This window comes from Lissotriton vulgaris, chromosome 1_1 (assembly GCF_964263255.1).
Source record: "Lissotriton vulgaris chromosome 1_1, aLisVul1.2, whole genome shotgun sequence".
In the NCBI taxonomy this organism is placed as follows: Eukaryota; Metazoa; Chordata; class Amphibia; order Caudata; family Salamandridae; genus Lissotriton; species Lissotriton vulgaris.
In genome coordinates, this window is record NC_141685.1 from 452589540 (window position 1) to 452608024 (window position 18485).

Below are 18485 nucleotides of genomic sequence, written 5' to 3' on the forward strand. Positions count from 1 at the left end.
ACACACCACAGGGGGTGGAGCCAGCATTGTAGAGGGAAGGCCCAGCCCTATTCAGGTCCCAGGTGCAACTCCTCCCTCCCATCTAGATGTAAATCTCCCTATTCACCACCGGGCTGCCCCAGCCTGTCTCTTGGAATTCCCCAGCCCTGTCACACACAAACCCAGACAAGGAATACACAACCTCGCAGAGGCAGGCTCAAATGGTTAGGAAAGCTAAAAGTGGTATTTGCAAACACAGAATATTAAAATAAACTTTACTAAAAGATGTATTTTATTATTCAGAGTTCAGGCAAACTAAACTCGAATTTCAACTATGTTCTCGGAGTCTGCTAGGATTATAAAGTGTAATAATTCTAACAGCCCATTCTGGCCTATGGAGAACAGATAGCCTTGCAATAGTGAAAAACGAAAATGGCTGTAATTCACTATTAGAACATGCCACACACATCAGGGCTTGTCCTACCTTATACTTACAATGTACCCTGCCCTTGGGCCTTCAATAGGGGTGACTAATATGAAGAAAAGGGAAGCTTTAGGGACTGGCAAGTGGGAGCACTTGCCCAGTCAGCATGACGGTACCAGACTGCACGCAGGCTCTGCAATGGCAGACCTTGGACACATTTTACAATGGCACAACCATTGCTGCAAGCCCACTAGCAGCATTTGGATTTACACGCCCTGGGCACACTTGGTGCACTATACTAGGGTCTGACAGTAAACCAAACATCCAATCATGGAACTACTAATCAATACATCAGTTTACAGTAGGGAGCACTCACACTGTGGTACTGGAAAGCAGTGGCACAGTGCCCAAAGCATCTAACACCAGCAAAACACATGAGGCAACAGCAAAAAATGGAAGGGAGACCCAAGCCAATGGTGCCAAGTCTAACACCAATACATTTAGACTTTCAAACATGATTCCATCCAGGAAGAGGCCCAGAATTTGCACTTGTTGCCATCTGGGATGACCTTAAGAACACATTTGACTGGAACGGGGTGGCTGCACTACTACTCTTGGACATCTCAGCTGCCTTTAACACGGTTGACCATGACACTCTAATACAAAGACTCCACAAAGCCAGCATCTAGGGGACTGCTCTCAACTGGATCATGTCCTACCTTCACAACGGAGCTAATGTCATCCATGCCCCCCTTTCTCTTCCAAACCGTACTTCACAAAAGCAGGGGTCCCTCAAGGCTCTATCATCTCAACCACCTAAATTATCAAAGGAAGTAAGAAACCTCAGAATTACCATGGACTCCAAGCTATCAATGAATGCCCAAGTGTACAAACTAGCAAGATCAAGCTTAATTACAATAAAAACTGTGTAAAGCATCTTCCCTCACCAATGTCCAGGCTACTATCTCTCTTTTTTGGTCTAAGCTCTATTACGCCAATACCCTCTACCACAGAGCACCTTGAACAACTATGAAAAGACTAAACGGATTCAGAACTCTGATGCCAGACTACTCTTACAGATAAAGCCACAAGCCCACATCTCCCCTGCCTTGAAAGCCCTACATTGATTACCGGTTGCCAGAAGATCCACATTCAAGCTGCTTTGTATCGCCCCACAAAGCAATACATGGAACAGGACCGCTCTTCATCATGAATAAAATCAACAAACTCCTTCAACAAAGGAACCTCTGCTCTAGATTGGCACCTCATCTCAGAATCCCACCATGCAAGGAATAAACAATAGGTGGCATTTCTCTGTTAAAGCAACCAAACTATGGAACTTTTTACCCCCAAACATGAGATCCACAGATAACTAACTTATTTTCAGAAGACTACTCAAGAATTGGCTCTTCCCCACATAACCACCATACTCGAACATAAATATACAGCATATCCCTCTGTATATAAGCATTTATTTGGACTATAGATGTGTACCTATATATGTGTATTGCTTTGTATAAACCTGTTTAATAATTGTTCTAAATATATAGATATTCGCTAGATATGCTTAACAAATGTATATATTGCTTCTAGTTCTATTTTGTTCAACTTGTATATAGGTTACTGCACACATAAGTAAATCTTTTATCAGAACTATCTACAATTGCTCCACTATTGAATTACAATAAAATAAAATATTAAAAACAAATTAACTTAAAGTACAACAGGACCTGAAAGTTTTATTTTATTAAATACAACTTAAATCTACATATATTACCTTCCTTATACATGTATACATTCCATGTACTTCTGTATCTTTATATTTATTACTTTGCTTCCAATTCAGCATCTTTCATGCACTACCCTATAACTCTCACGCTATATCCTTTACCACCACTCTGACTCATCTCAAACCTTATTGTACTACTGTCTCCAATGCTCTACCCTATTTCTCACTCTATGCCTCTCAATATAGCCTCTACCTCCACTCTCTGACTCACCCCAATCCCCATTCTACTACTGTGATCACCAAAATAACCCTTTCTAGACTCTTCCCTCCTCCACCCCTCCTTCCACTATCTCATGCCTCTTTTACTATTCAGATCTCCCAAACAAGCCTTTCTAAACTCTTCGCTCTCACTCTTCCCCCTCCGCCTCCCCTTTACTTATCCCAAACCCCCTCCTACTGCTACGAACTCCACAAAAAGAACTTTCTAGACCCGTCCCTCTAGACCCTTCCCTCTTCACTGTTCCTTTTCAATCCAAATAAGAGACTAACATGTCCCCGCTCAAATTAATTTCATATTTCCCTAGACTAATTCACCACTAATACTTTATCAGTTCCGGAGTAGTATGCTACTCACCGAAAAGCGCTTCAACACCTAATCTGAGGTAGCAAGCCCTATATAAAAGCAAACCCTTCCCTCTTCTATCTCTCCTCTATCCTTTCCAATCCAAATAACAGACTAACCTATCCACCACTCAAATTAATGTTATATTTCCCCATACTAATTCACCACTAATCCTTTTTTGGGTTCTGGAGTAGCATGCTACTTGCCGAAAAAGCACTTTGAAGCCTGGGCAGGGGTAGTAAATGCTTTATAAATGCAAATGCAATAAAATTAGGATTATCTGTTTGATACTTTTGGAGTGCTGAGGAACTACTGCAGTGATATTGGGACCAGATGAATCTCCAAGGCAAATTGTAGATCTAAATAAAAACCCTATATTAGGTGAATCCAGATGGTCTTCTCAATTGGCATCCCCCTTCTCTAAACTTGCTTGCTTGCTTTTCGTCTTCACTAAAGTAGATTGTTAGGTGTTGTGTCTGATGCAAAGAGATGTAGCAAATCAGTTGACCATAGAATTCAAAGACCTGTGCTCTAATCTACCCTTCCCCAACTTAACCGAACTGTGTGATTGTTTACAAATTGCGCCTCCCTCTTTCTTATCTCCTTTATCTGCCATAGCCGCACTTTTCATGTCCTGTCCTGGATTGGTCCTTGGGATCAGCAGACCTTACCTATTTAGTGCTCCCTACTTTGAACTTTTCAGGCAGAGGAGGGCCGTGATATATCATGTAACCCTGCAGGTGTAGCCTGCTTCACAAGTGAGCTGGAATGTTTGATGCAGACCCGACCAGCTGTTGTGCCAGTGGATGTCCGTTCCTGCCTACCATGAGATGCCATGTCTCATGGATGAAATGCATTTGATTCCTTGATTCGAGTTCAGCTTCTTCCACTGCCGGAATGGTTCAAGGCAATGGGTGAGCAGTTGAACTTGTTACAGCGGAATTGCAGATCCAGGTTAATTTGAAATATTCATGCTTGGATTTATTTTCCTTTCCTTTTGGAAGCAAAGAATTTCTGAAATCTGTCATTGGCTGATTTAAAAACATAAAGTACTCTTTCAAAACGGAAACTAAAAACGAATAGTGCTTTTTCCTACCATTTCGAAGTTCCTGCACAGCCACTGAGCTCTACTTCTGGCATCATTCATGGTAGAAGGGCAGAACCTTTTAACAAGTGCCCCTTGTATCAGTGTCAAATGTTGTTTAATGCACATAGTTTTGCTGTTTTCTACCCCTTAAATAAGCCCAGTTACATATGAATATTTGTGTTATAGAAACCAAAGAGTGTGGACCTATATTGACTCCTATTGTGTATCGTCTTATTTATTTATTTGTTTGTTTGCTTATATAGTGCAGGAATTCGACCCCCGAAAGGGTATCTCCGCGCTTGTGTTCTTACCAGAGCTATATCCAAATAAAAACCATCAGGCAGGGAAAATATATCTACATGGTCAGGAACAAATGAGTCTTTAAGCATTTCCTAAAGGTGGCAAAATTAGGATTTTGCCTAAGGGTGAGAGGCAGGGAGTTCCAAAGGGTGGGGCCTTTATAAGAGAGAGCTCGGCCCCCCTGTCTTTCCTTTTTGATCCGTGGTACTTGGAGCAACGATTGAGTCTGAGACCACAGAGAACGACCTGGCTCATAGGGTCTAAAGATTTCTGATAGGTACTTAGGACCAGTACCAGACAGGCATTTATGAATTGTACAGCATATCTTGAATTTCACCTTCTGGCGAATGGGCAACCAATGTAAATTATTCAACAGAGGACTAGAGGGGGATCTAGATGGAGCATTCAAGATCAGTCTAGCAGCTGTATTTTGGGCTACCTGTAGCCTACTAAGTTGTTCCTCCTTGGCAGAGATGAGCAGCCCATTACAGTAGTCTAGTCTACTGATTATCAATGCCTGGACTAGAGTTTTCCTATGGCTATCCGCTAGATAGGGGAACACCCTTCTCAGGAGGCCAATGACCTTAAAACAGGATCCAGTTACCTGATTAACCTGATCTTTGAGTGTCAAAGCTTGATCAAGTCGAACCCCCAAGTGTTTTACTATCTCTTTAGGACAAGGGACAGAGCCCAGTTCGGGAGGCCACCACTCAGGTGACAATAAAAGCGGGGCCTCCCCGAAAAGCATGACCTCCGTCTTGCCCACATTGCATTGCAGGCAATTGGAGGTCAATCCTTCTTACTTGGTTTAATTTTCTCGCTTGACATCCTTAGCTGTATCTGTAGTGACCTTTTATTCTGAAGTTTTGTCCTAAATTTGACCCTTTGTCCTGATTGTAGTCACTGTCCATAATTTCCCTGAATTCCAGATGACCACCTCTAATTTCCACCCTTTGCGCGTCCTCATTTAACCCATTGACAGTCAGTGTGTCTGCTCAGTGCCAGATACTTGTTGCAATGTTTGTACAAATATTTGAGGGACGCTTTCCCCAGGATATCTGTTTTGAGCTCAAGATTTAGATGTATGGCATACGTGGCATACCTTTATATGATGCCTATGCATCACTAGAGCTGTAAAGGGGTGAAACGAACCTGGTATTTCTCGGTGACTTGGAATTAACAATGCAACACCTGCTCACTGGCGTCACTGAAGAAACCCATTGTGACTGGACTTTCCCTGAGCCGGAAGTGTATAGAAACCTAGCATTCCTGTATGGAATGCGCCCCGAGAAACGGGCTGCAGCTTCTGGAAGAGATGCAGGTCCGGCTGTGCAGCCTTTTCGAAGATGTGTGGGTCATGCAGTGACCCTTGTGGGGAAGATGCAGGTCAGGCCCCCAGCTGTAGACTGGAAGGAAGAAGCTGCTAGTCTGGGCAGTGTTGCAGATAAGCCGACCCAGCTGTTGGAAGGGAGATGCAGGGTAGGCTGCACATCTGTAAGACAGGGCACACAGGCCGAGCTGTGCAGCTGTTGGAGAGGAGATGCAGCGTAGGCCCCACATCTGTAACACAGGGCATACAGGCCGGGCGGTGCAGCTATTAGAAGGGAGATGCTGCGTAGGCCCCACATCTGTGACACAGGGCATACAGGCCGGGCGGTGCAGCTGTTGGAAGGGAGATGCAGCGTAGGCCCCACATCTGTGACACAGGGCATACAGGTCGGGCGGTGCAGCTGTTGGAAGGGAGATGCAGCATAGGCCCCACATCTGGAACACAGGGCATACAGGCCGGGCGGTGCAGCTGTTGGAAGGGAGATGCAGCGTAGGCCCCACATCTGTGACACAGGGCATACAGGTCGCTCAGTGCAGCTGTTGGAAGGGAGATGCAGGGTAGGCCCACATCTGTTGCACAGGGCATACAGGCCAAGCTGTGCAGCTGTTGCAGAGGAGATGCAGGGAAGGCTGCACATCTGTGACAAGATCCATACAGGCCCAGCGGTGCAGCTGTTGGAAGGGAGATGCAGCGTAGGCCGCACCTCTTTTACACGGGCCATACAGGCCCAGCGGTGCACCTGTTGGAAGGGAGATGCAGCATAGGCCCCACATCTGCAACACAGGGCGTACAGGCCGGGCGGTGCAGCTGTTGGAAGGGAGATGCAGCATAGGCCCCACATCTGTAACTCAGGCCATACAGGCCCAGCGGTGCAGCTGTTGGAAGGGAAATACAGCATAGGCCCCACATCTGCAACACAGGGCGTACAGGCCGGGCGGTGCAGCTGTTGGAGGGGAGATGCAGCGTAGGCCCCACATCTGTAACACAGGGCATACAGGCCGGGCGGTGCAGCTGTTGGAAGGGAGATGCAGCGTAGGCCCCACATCTGTAACACAGGGCATACAAGCCGGGCGGTGCAGCTGTTGGAGGGGAGATGCAGCGTAGGCCCCACATCTGTAACACAGGGCATACAAGCCGGGCGGTGCAGCTGTTGGAGGGGAGATGCAGCGTAGGCCCCACATCTGTAACACAGGGCATACAGGCCGGGCGATGCAGTTGTTGGAAGGGAGATGCAGCGTAGGCCCCACATCTGTAACACAGGGAATACAAGCCGGGCGGTGCAGCTGTTAGAAGGGATATGCAGCGTAGGCCCCACATCTGTGACACATGGCATGCAGGCTGGGCGGTGCAGCTGTTGGAAGGGAGATGCAGCGTAGGCCCCACATCTGGAACACAGGGCATACAGGCCGGGCGGTGCAGCTGTTGGGAGATGCAGCATGGGCCCCACATCTGTAACACAGGGCATACAGTCCGGGCGGTGCAGCTGTTGGAAGGGAGATGCAGCGTAGGCTCCACATCTGTAACGCAGGGCATACAGGCCGGGTGGTGCAGCTATTAGAAGGGAGATGCCGCGTAGGCCCCACATCTGTGACACAGGGCATACAAGCCGGGCGGTGCAGCTGTTGGAGGGGAATGCAGCGTAGGCCGCACCTCTGTTACTCTGGGTATACAGGCCGGGCGATGCAGCTGTTGGAAGAGAGATGCCGCGTAGGCCCCACATCTGTGACACAGGGCATACAGGCCGGGCGGTGCAGCTATTAGAAGGGAGATGCCGCGTAGGCCCCACATCTGTGACACAGGGCATACAGGCCGGGCGATGGAGCTGTTGGAAGGGAGATGCAGCGTAGGCACCACATCTGGAACACAGGGCATACAGGCCGGGCGGTGCAGCTGTTGGAAGGGAGATGCAGCGTAGGCCCCACATCTGTAACACAGGGCATACAGGCCGGGCGGTGCAGCTGTTGGAAGGGAGATGCAGCGTAGGCCCCACATCTGTAACACAGGGCATACAAGCCGGGCGGTGCAGCTGTTGGAGGGGAGATGCAGCGTAGGCCCCACATCTGTAACACAGGGCATACAAGCCGGGCGGTGCAGCTGTTGGAGGGGAATGCAGCGTAGGCCGCACCTCTGTTACTCTGGGTATACAGGCCTGGCGGTGCAGCTGGAGGGGAGATGCATGTAAGGAAGCACATCTGTTACACAGGGCAAACAGGCCTGGCGGTGCAGCTGTTGTAGGAGAGATGCAGGGTGGCTGGACATCTGTGACACGGGACATACGGCCCAGTGGTGCAGCTGTTGGAGGAGAGATGCCGAGAAGGCAGCAGCATATCTATAACGCAGGGCATACAGAACGGGCTGTGCAGCTGTTGGAGGGGAGATGCAGGGTAGACCGTGTAACATTTGTAGGCAAGAAGCAGGTTTGGTTACCCAGATTCAGGCTCCCTGGCTATTCTATTGCACTTTTGGACACATTTGACATAACTGAGCGCAGACAGCGTTTATTCTATTTAACAACCAATGCATTAAAAATGGTATCCCCCCGTGTAAATGGAAAAAAAAGTGCTGAAACAGTACTTTCTGTTGTTCTTTAATTTATATTTGAATACTTGTTGTTATACCCTTAAACCTAACAAATCTCATCTATATATGAACGAATTATTAGGCATTACACCAGAGTTTCTCAAAGATGCAGGAACAACTCTAACACTGTCTATGTGTTAATAAGGTGCACCGTACACTCCTCTTCCAGCCCTCTCTATAGCATTCTTCTTATGTGATTCAGCAATAACACCTATAGAAAAAGTTTGTTTTAAACAAGTAATGTCTATGAAACCAAGGGCAACCCATTGTGTGCCATGGGAGATATAGCCAGTGCTTAATTGTAGCCGGTGGATTCTGGTGCTCCACACGTAATGGTCAACACTGGCACGTGTGACAGTCTGCCACATGGTGGCGCCGTTTGTCTGAATTAGGTATGAGCACAACAGTTATTTACTAGTTCATTATGCATTAAAAATTACTAATACCTGCTGCCATAGCTATTCTTATAGCTTTGGGGCCTGGAATAGCCTGAATGGTTACACATGTAGCCGTGTGACAGCAGGTTATATCATTGGCATTGCTGGCTGGGGCAATCGGTGGGGCAAGCTGCAGTGGCCCATTAAGTAGTGGATATAGCCAATTCAATGTAACACTTTAGGCTCCCTCAAACTATATGTTTACATTGCTGATTGTCCCCATACATGTGTAAGGCATTTCGTGAGAGTAAGCGAACACCTTTTTAGTGTCGTATATAATTGAACTACTTGTTTGAAATTATAAACAAATGAATCGCTTCCGAGGTGAAAGTACACCATTCCCAACAACAACAAAAAACACAAATAGTGGTGTTAATTTTTAGCTTTAAGTTGAACACAACTTTAGGATGCCTCTCGTACAACAAGCCAATTTACCAAGTGACTGTGTTTAAAGAAGTCCTTTGAACCCCCCCCGCCCTGTGGCGGGGCTAGGGTTCCAAGATTCACCCCGTGGGGCTAGGGTTCCAAGCCCTCCCCCCCCCCCCCCCCCCCCCTGCGTCGGGCTAGGGTTCCAAAGCCCCCCCCGTCGGGCTAGGGTTCCAAGGCCTAGTCAGACACTACTTTGTCAGACTGGTGAAACTACCGAGAAGTTCAACATTTTGCCGTTTTATGAGACTTCAGATTAAGAATATTTACTTTAATTTGTTGATTAAAAAAAAAATAACCATAAGAATCTTGGTCGAATCTCGCAGTCTATAGTTATTTTCCCTCTGCAGCCACTGGTAATTCTGCTAATGAAGTTTATTTATCTTCGGTAATCGCGTAGAACTCTCGGGCATTTTCTTTGGGGTTTTTAATTCACTGTGTTTGCAGTTATGCATTTTTGCAGACTTTTCAATTTTTCAATTGTATATTTTTTTAGGCTCCGATCATATTCGTGAAAAAGACGGGCTCTGGGCTGTCCTCGCTTGGCTGTCGATTGTTGCTACCCGCAAACAAAGTATTGAGGATATCCTGAGAGAGCACTGGCAGAAGTATGGGCGAAACTTCTTCACCAGGTAAAGCCTTTGACTAGGGATCGATGAATACTTTGGACACAGAAATGCAATTTTTTTCCAAAATGTTTTACTTCATGAAACTTCATTATAATTTATTTGTAATAATAAGCGACATCACCTACAACCTAATTTTGATAACCAGTCATGAACAGAGACCATTTTACACACACTTCTTATGACTCATTTGTTTTTGTTTTTTGGGGTGAGGTGGGGCACATATGTTTTGTTATTTAATAGTTTATTTTCTGTTCTAGTCCAAACCCCACCAAGCTGTGTCTCGGAGTGCTGCACGAGCATTTTAAAAACAAGCATTTACAATGCAATGGTTTTGCCTTTGTTAAAGTTAGAGCTATTGCCATTGCTCTTGACATTATTTTTATTTATGTTTTTTTAACATAAATAAATGGCATTGTCATTTACAATGCCACTAGCTTTATCTATCGCAAATGACACACACAAACACACACAGAGCCGCCCCACACACACCCCCACACAGAGCCCCGCACACACAGCCCCCCACACACACAGCCACACAGAGCCCCCCACACACACAGCCACACAGAGCCCTCCACACACACAGCCACACAAAGCTTCCTACACACACAGCCACACAGAGCCCTCCACACACACCAACACAGCACAAGCAGGCAACAGGGGCAGACGGAGGCACAAGCAGGCAACAGGGGCAGACGGAGGCACAAGCAGGCAACAGGGGCACACAGAGGCACAAGCAGGCAACAGGGGCCCACAGAGGCACAAGCAGGCAACAGGGGCCCACAGAGGCACAAGCAGGCAACAGGGGCCCACAGAGGCACAAGCGGGCAACAGGGGCACAAGGAGGCACAAGCGGGCAACAGGGGCACAAGCAGGCAACAGGGGCACGAAAACGGAGGCACAAGCAGGCAACAGGGGCAGGTGGAGAAAACACAATTTTCAACAGCCCACTTGGCTCTGCAACAGTTGCCTTTGAAAAGCAATACGGCGTAATGGGCATGATCAAATCCCGTCCCCTGCATTAAAAACAAGCATTAGAAATGCAATAGGTCTCGCAGCATTAGAGTTAGTGCTTTTAGAATTGTTTATGGGTTTTTTTGTAAATCTTTAGCATGAGGTTGAGGGTGAGTGAGGGTGAGGGGTTGAGGGTGAGTGAGGGTGAGGCTGAGGGGTTGAGGGTGAGGGTGAGTGAGGGGTTGAGGGTGAGGGGTTGAGGGTGAGTGAGGGTGAGGGGTTGAGGGTGGGTGAGGGGTTGAGGGTGAGGGGTTGAGGGTGAGGGTGAGTGAGGGTGGGTGAGGGTGAGTGAGGGTGGGTGAGGGTGAGTGAGGGTGGGTGAGTGTGAGTGAGGGTGAGTGGGGGTGAGTGTGGGTGAGTGGGGGTGAGGGTGAGGGATTGAGGGTGAGGGGTTGAGGGTGAGGGGTTGAGGGTGAGTGAGGGTGAGGGGTTGAGGGTGAGTGAGGGTGAGGGAGGGGTTGAGGTTGAGGGGTTGAGGGTGAGTGGGGGTGAGTGAGGGTGAGGGGTTGAGGGTGAGTGAGGGTGAAGGTGAGTGAGGGTGAGTGAGGGTGGGTGAGTGTGAGTGAGGGTGAGGGTGGGTGAGTGTGAGTGAGTGTGAGTGAGTGTGAGTGTGGGTGAGGGATTGAGGGTGAGGCGTTGAGGGTGAGGGGGTGAGGGGTTGAGGGTGAGGGGTTGAGGGTGAGGGGTTGAGGGTGAGGTGTTGAGGGTGAGGGGTTGAGGGTGAGGGGTTGAGGGTGAGGGGTTGAGGGTGAGGGGTTGAGGGTGGGTGAGGGGTTGAGGGTGGGTGAGGGGTTGAGGGTGGGTGAGGGGTTGAGAGTGAGTGAGGGTGAGGGTGAGTGAGGGTGAGGGGTTGAGGGTGAGTGGGGGTGAGTGAGGGTGAGTGAGGGTGAGGGGTTGAGGGTGAGTGAGGGTGAGGGGTTGAGGGTGAGTGAGGATGAGGGGTTGAGGGTGGGTGAGGGTGAGTGAGGGTGAGTGTGAGTGAGGGTGAGTGAGGGTGAGTGAAGGTGGGTGAGGGTGAGGGGTTGAGGGTGATTGAGGGTGAGGCGTTGAGGGTGAGGGGTTGAGGGTGAGTGAAGGTGAGGGTGAGGGTGAGTGAGGTTGAGGGGTTGAGGGTGAGTGGGGGTGAGTGAGGGTGAGGGGTTGAGGGTGAGTGAGGGTGAAGGTGAGTGAGGGTGAGTGAGGGTGGGTGAGTGAGTGAGGGTGAGGGTGAGGGTGGGTGAGTGTGAGTGAGTGTGGGTGAGGGATTGAGGGTGAGGGATTGAGGGTGAGGGATTGAGGGTGAGGGGTTGAGGGTGAGGGGTTGAGGGTGAGGGGTTGAGGGGTTGAGGGTGAGGGGTTGAGGGTGAGGGGTTGAGGGTGGGTGAGGGGTTGAGGGTGGGTGAGGGGTTGAGGGTGGGTGAGGGGTTGAGGGTGGGTGAGGGGTTGAGAGTGAGTGAGGGGTTGAGAGTGAGTGAGGGTGAGTGGGGGTGAGTGAGGGTGAGTGGGGGTGAGTGGGGGTGAGTGAGGGTGAGTGAGGGTGAGTGAGGGTGAGTGAGGGTGAGGGGTTGAGGGTGAGTGAGGGTGAGGGGTTGAGGGTGAGGGGTTGAGGGTGAGGGGTTGAGGGTGAGGGGTTGAGGTTGAGGGGTTGAGGGTGAGGGGTTGAGGGTGAGGGGTTGAGGGTGGGTGAGGGGTTGAGGGTGGGTGAGGGGTTGAGAGAGTGAGGGTGAGGGTGAGTGAGGGTGAGGGGTTGAGGGTGAGTGGGGGTGAGTGAGGGTGAGTGAGGGTGAGGGGTTGAGGGTGAGTGAGGGTGAGGGGTTGAGGGTGAGTGAGGATGAGGGGTTGAGGGTGGGTGAGGGTGAGTGAGGGTGAGTGTGAGTGAGGGTGAGTGAAGGTGGGTGAGGGTGAGGGGTTGAGGGTGATTGAGGGTGAGGCGTTGAGGGTGAGTGAGGGTGAGGGGTTGAGGGTGAGTGAAGGTGAGGGTGAGGGTGAGTGAGGTTGAGGGTGAGTGGGGGTGAGTGAGGGTGAGGGGTTGAGGGTGAGTGAGGGTGAAGGTGAGTGAGGGTGAGTGAGGGTGGGTGAGTGTGAGTGAGGGTGAGGGTGGGTACTCCTCGATGACGGGCGTGGGTGGGGGGCAGTGCTGGAGGATGTGGCGGGGGGGGGGGGGGCGGGGCGGTAATCGAAGAACAGGGCGAGAGAAAAAAAATCTAAATAAGAGAAAAAAAATTAAAGGAGAAAAGACAATTACCGGAGAAAAGAGAGGCTACATAGACGTTGCTCGGGGGCGGGAGGGGTTTAATAGGTGCCCGGGAGGGTGAGAGATAGGCGGGTGCGGAGCCGGGTTCAGAGTTACAGCTGGTTTGTGGGCAGAGAACGGAAAGTGCGTCCGGGGAGGGTAGAGGTAGCGAGGCCCGAGGAGCGAGAGGAGGGGAGAGCCAGCGGTGAGCGATAAAGGGTTCGGAGAGGTAGTGCTGAAGTGATGGGGAAAGGCTCGCGATAAAAGGCCCTAAGGGAGAGCCCGTGCTGGGACTGGAGAAGGGCGAGGCATGGAAATCAAACCACGGGGGAGGGCAGGTGAAGTGTGGCCGGGGGAGGAGGCTAGCCAGTGCGGTGGGCGGCTGGAGGGACAGCAGAGGTGGAGGAGAGAGAAAGAGGCGGGAGGGGCTGGCACGAAGATGGAGCGGGAAGGGTGGCAGTGCAGAAAGAGTGGTTTGAGCCCTGGGGAGAGGCCGTGGGAGGGAGAGCAGTGTTATTGTGTGTCGGGGGCGTTGTAGAGGGAGTTAAGGACTATGTATGTGTGCTGTTTGATATAGCGCCAGCCTTCACCCAAATATGATAGAGCGCTTTACATTTGACGATTGAGTCCCAGGTAGCCACGGAGAGTCAGTGGGTGAATGACGATAAAAGTGGGGCAGTATAGAGTCAGTGATATGGGGAGATAAAGTGAGGACCGCCAATCCCTGAGGAAGAGGAAGGAGGAGTAGCAAGTGCAGGAGGAGGATAAGGGTGGATGAGGAGCACGTGCTGCAGGAGGGAGGGGGAGTAAGGCAGGAGAACCAGTGCTGGGGGGAGTAGAGTATGGTCGCGTGCCAGAGAGGGGGCGGGTGCACTGGGCCGAGAGGGAGGGGCGCCGACAGTGTTGAGAGCAGCAGGTGTTGTGAAATGGAGATAAACTGGGCGGAACAAATAAATGATGAAGGCAGGAGATTGGGACTAGGCGCGAAGACCGGATGGAGACTTTAAAGGGGGTGGGGGGGAGAGTGTAGAGGCAAAGTTTGTCAGGTGCAGAGTAATGATGGTACATTTAGGGCCGACTTCTGATATGGGCGAACTGGGCCCAAGCCCAGGGCGCCAAGCTCCAGAGGGGCGAAAAGAACTGTCAGCACAACTACCCTTGCAAACACCAACACAACTCCTCTGTTCCTTTGTCCAGTGATCTATTCAAAGCGCTATCTAGCCCCCTGCTGCCACACATCAACAGCCCCGCCCCTCCAAACAACTTGGAATTAGCTTCACAGGGGGTGGGAGCTACCTTGTGGGTAACTCGAGTGAGGGGGGGGGAGATGTGTGTTCTGACACAAGTCAGTGCTTGATGTAGCCAGTCAGGGACTGGCCAGGCAGAACCGGCCTTGAGCACGGGCGAGCTAGACCCAGGGCGCCAGGGGAGCACCGAGGTGCTTTATTAATGGCATGCAGTCAGCAGACTAAATATGGCTCTAGGGCTTCATCGTATTCTTTTGTTTTTCATCAGTTTTTTTCTATATTCCATAGGCACAACATTTTTACCGTCAACTAACCCTCCTCCCTCAACTAACCTTCCTCCTCCCTCAACTACCTGGCACCCCCTGCCCACATCCCCCAACCGGCCCCTCACCAACAGCTTGGCTCTACCATGGAGCAGTTGATCTGTGTACAATTTAGGGGGGTGAGGGTGATGGCGGAGATGTGTGTGTTCAGAGGCCACTCATGGCTCTGATGTAATCAGCCAATGACTAGCCGTTGAACACAAAAGGGACCCCTTGTTGCCTTATTTTACGCACAATCGGGAGCAAGGGCGAAGTTCTGGTGCCGCCCAGGGCGCTATCTGAGCGAAGGCCGGGCCTGGGCTTGAGAAAGGAGGATGAGGAGAGAAGGCCGGGTCTGAGGAAGGACTGTGGAGGAACATTAGGGTTGTGAAGGACTCAGGGTGAGAATAGAGGACCGGAGAGCCGGGTCGTGGGGTCAGGGTGAGGAGGGAGGTGAATGGGACTAGAGAGTGCGAATATTCGTCGATGCAGAGAGAAGCAAGAGCAATGCCCCGAGCTGGGAGCGAGATTGGAGGGCTGGAGGGCCTGCAGCAGGGAGTGGAGACCGGGCCCTGTGATTGGTAGAACGGCTCCTGTCTGCGCCAATGGCAGCTCGTCACCGGGGCTCACTGTTGCTGCCTGACTGAACTTCCCTCAGCAGCCCTACAGCTTCAGGGCCACGGAGATAGAGGGAAGGGAGGGACGTGCCTCAAAACGGGTCGGACTTGGACAGAAAACCAGGCATAAAGAATAAGAGAGGCACTCAGTAATGAATCACATAGCTAACAAGGCGTATTTCAAGACTCGTCGAAAATACATGAAAGGCGAGCCTGCAGCCTTTACCTTGGACGCGCAGAAACATTTTAGCGCTCCTTGCAGGTCTTCCTCTTTCGTCCTGCTGCTTCCTTCTTCCCCCGGGCTGCCGGGGGCGGGCACTTCCGGCCGGCCGCGCTAGGATTGGCCGGCCGGCCAGTCACGGGGTTAGGAGAGACGCAGAAGTGCCGGCAATGCCGGACCAGACACGGGGGCGTTCCCGGCGTCCCGTGACGTCGGCAAAAGCCAAAGAATGTCGGGAACGCCCCCGTGTCTGGTCCGGCATTGACGGACAGGCCCCTCGTCCAATGGCAAGGCTCCGTTTACGGAGCCAGCCAATCAACGACGAGGGCCGAACCAAGCCACACTACAGTTATCATCAGGTTTTCGCCTGCGCCGAAAAGATGCGCAGAGCGCATCTTCGGCGAGGCAAAACCTAAAAAAGGGTGACCATAAATTGACTGCGTGGTGAGATGGCATAGCTATCATATATAAATCAATTGTTACAATATACGAGAGGTCCAGTAAACTCCTGAGTTAGCCGAACTAGGATTGATAATGGAAGCCACCATATACCGTTTTATATGTTGTAGAACCTTTCCTCTGCACACACTTATGTTTCCCTTGGATTGATGGACTGAAATGTATGCCAGGGCATTAGGATGGGTGGCCTTGGGAACACGCAGGGCAGAGGATGTATCTAGCTTATTCTGCCACGCGGGGCACACTAAAGGCAGGTGAGCGTTCCTGAATACCCCCCTTCCCTCGCCCCTGCTTCAGCAGCTACAGCGCGAATGGGGTTCTTTGTGGGTTTCTTCTTTCTGCAGCTCGGCAGACAAAGGTTCACAATTAACGTGAAGAAACAAACCAGGTTAATAGAAAAGGGAAAGAAGAATGCAAGGAAGGAAAGGTGAGACCAAGAAAGGATGATAGAAAGTTAGGGTGAGTGATAGAACAGATGAGCGGTTGGATGAGTGAGGGTGGATGAATGTGTAGGTTGATGGATGGGTGAAAGGACGGCAGAGTGAATGGAAGTATGAGAGGGTGATGGACTGGTGAAAAAAAGGCAGAGTATATATACATCTGAGCGGAAGAATGCCAAAACGGAACGTTTGATGGATGAAATCCTTGACTGATGGCTGTGTAAGTCAAAGGATGAATCTGTGGGTGGATGGATATATTGATGGATGGGTGCATAGATGGTGGATGTGTGCATGGGTGGAAGGGTGAAAAATGTAATAATGGATGACCGAACATAGAGGTGAAATGGTGGCCACCAGAGGTTAGATGGAAGTGTAAAAGGATGAATAGATGCTTGGATGGAGAGGGCAAGAAAGTGCTTCTAAGAAGATTCGAGCTCCCTTCTTGCATTTGCTTGATGCAATCAGAGCTTTTGTTCAAAGTGGGGGGGGGGGTATTTTAATTCTGTGGCTACTCCCTTGGCAGGAAATCTAATATAGATTGTCTCTCCCATCGCCTCCCCTCCAGATGTACCTTTTAATCTCCACAGGAAGAAATACAATGTGTTTGTTCTCTGTTGCCAACACCCCGCCGCTGCGCTCTCCCCACTCCCTTGTTCCAAAGGAAGAGTTATTACACACTTCAATCATCTCTCCAGGTGCCGCACCCCAATACTCATAAAGCACTTAGTCACCTTCCCTGTCTCTCTGGGAAGAAAGCGCCTCGCCTCTTCTACCACCATCACCAAATTCCAGGCATATTGCAAACCTGTCTTCACAATGTATTCACCCACCTCCAATCTGAACCCTTCATTTCCCCTCATGCAGCATGTGAACGCTTCCAGCTTTTGTGACACTTTGGCAATTCCACTTTGTAGATGCTCTGAAAAATGAGCTAGTGCTAGACGCGGAGCGCCTCTTTATTTCAAGTCATAACCTACAGAGTGTGTATTGAGGCAAAGTATAAGAGCCTCTAGTACAGCCGATAATGTGATGCTGGGGAGAATGGATGTCTCATTCCATTTGATTCTTGCTATGGTCCTAGATGGGAGAGCTCATCACTAATTTGACTACCCCTTTGCCCAACCTGTGCTTATCTCAAAGCACTTGCTGCATTTGCTGCTGACCTTTGCAAGACAGCGGTGTCTTTTACTGCAAGCCATTTCGGATGCCTTCACCTGATGCTGTGGCATATAATCAATCGCGAACCGCAACGCATCATCGTGCTACAACGCATCATCGTGCTACAGCCTGTGCAGCCTGTGAAGGGTAGAAAGTGCATGGCACAGGTGCTCCATGCGGCTTCATTCTCTGGTGTGTTTGGTTTTTTAGACTCTTGCTGAAATCACTCAAGCCCACTGAACGCTTGTATTGCATTCCTTCTAAATTGCAGAGTCCGCAATTCCCCGACACGTGTTTTGCTTTTATAAAACGCAACATACGATGGGGCATATTGGTGCTCAGGGCTGGCTCTAGTGGGGTACGATAGGTGACACTGCACCGGGTGCTGACTTTAGGGGGGTCAGAGGGGGAAACGCAGTGTTCAAGTACAATATGGGTTTAAAAGCACCTGCTGTCGTGTTCCTTACCTCCAGCAATATTCAGGCAACCATACAAATGTCAAGATAACTGGTGATTAATGGACCTGCTGCAGAGAGGTCGGAGTTTTGTCTAGTGGACTCATCATAAGTAGCACAGTAGGTTAAGATGCGAGCTGCAAAGCATGTGTACCATGCAGATCACAAAATCATGTAAATAGGTCAGTGCGTTACTGCTTCTGTCAGACCCTTTTGTTGCAGTTTTTAAGTTTACATCCTAATATGTAACTGTAAGCTATTGCATATCAAAGAGCTGCATGAAAACTGCAAGGTATACATTGGAGCGTTATGATTTTTCTCCCAGATTTTTGTTTTTATCCTAACGTTGCAAAAAGGGTTCACATGGGTAGAAATAAATTCTTATTAGTAAAGCCAAGCCTCAACCATGGTGTCACATTTTAAATTCTGAGTTTGTGCTTCTCCAGACCAACCACTCTTAAACTATGCTTTCTACCAGTATGGATGACTTGTGATTCTTACTCCTTGTAGTCCTCTGTCTTGTGTAACATTTCCTATACACTGATTTACACACCTATGATTGATTGTCTCTTTGTAGTGCGTGTGTTATAAAGTGCTCTGACGCCCTACACAGGAATGAGAGGCGCTATAAAACAAATTAAATGCATCTGGGAGAGAGCAGTTATGGAGACTTGATGGTCACCGTTAAAGGGTGGTAGTGAGAGAATCCATGGAGAAATTCATTGGGGTGGGACTCAAATATACATTGTTGCACCGGGTGGCACCAGTGCTAAATCCCGGCCTTGCTGGCACTAAAAAGCACATGGCTATAGTAAAAGCTA

General features: G+C 49.9%; 1 protein-coding gene across 2 annotated transcripts in view; it reads left to right on the top strand.

Annotated features, from left to right (window-relative positions):
* PGM1 (phosphoglucomutase 1) overlaps positions 1-18485 on the top strand; it is a 299899-nt gene that overhangs the window by 212863 nt on the left and 68551 nt on the right. For both annotated transcript variants that reach the window (XM_086953582.1, XM_086953578.1), the window contains exon 8: positions 9411-9546. In XM_086953582.1, coding sequence (XP_086809708.1) covers positions 9411-9546 — 136 coding nt within the window. The remainder of the gene's footprint in view (positions 1-9410; positions 9547-18485) is intronic.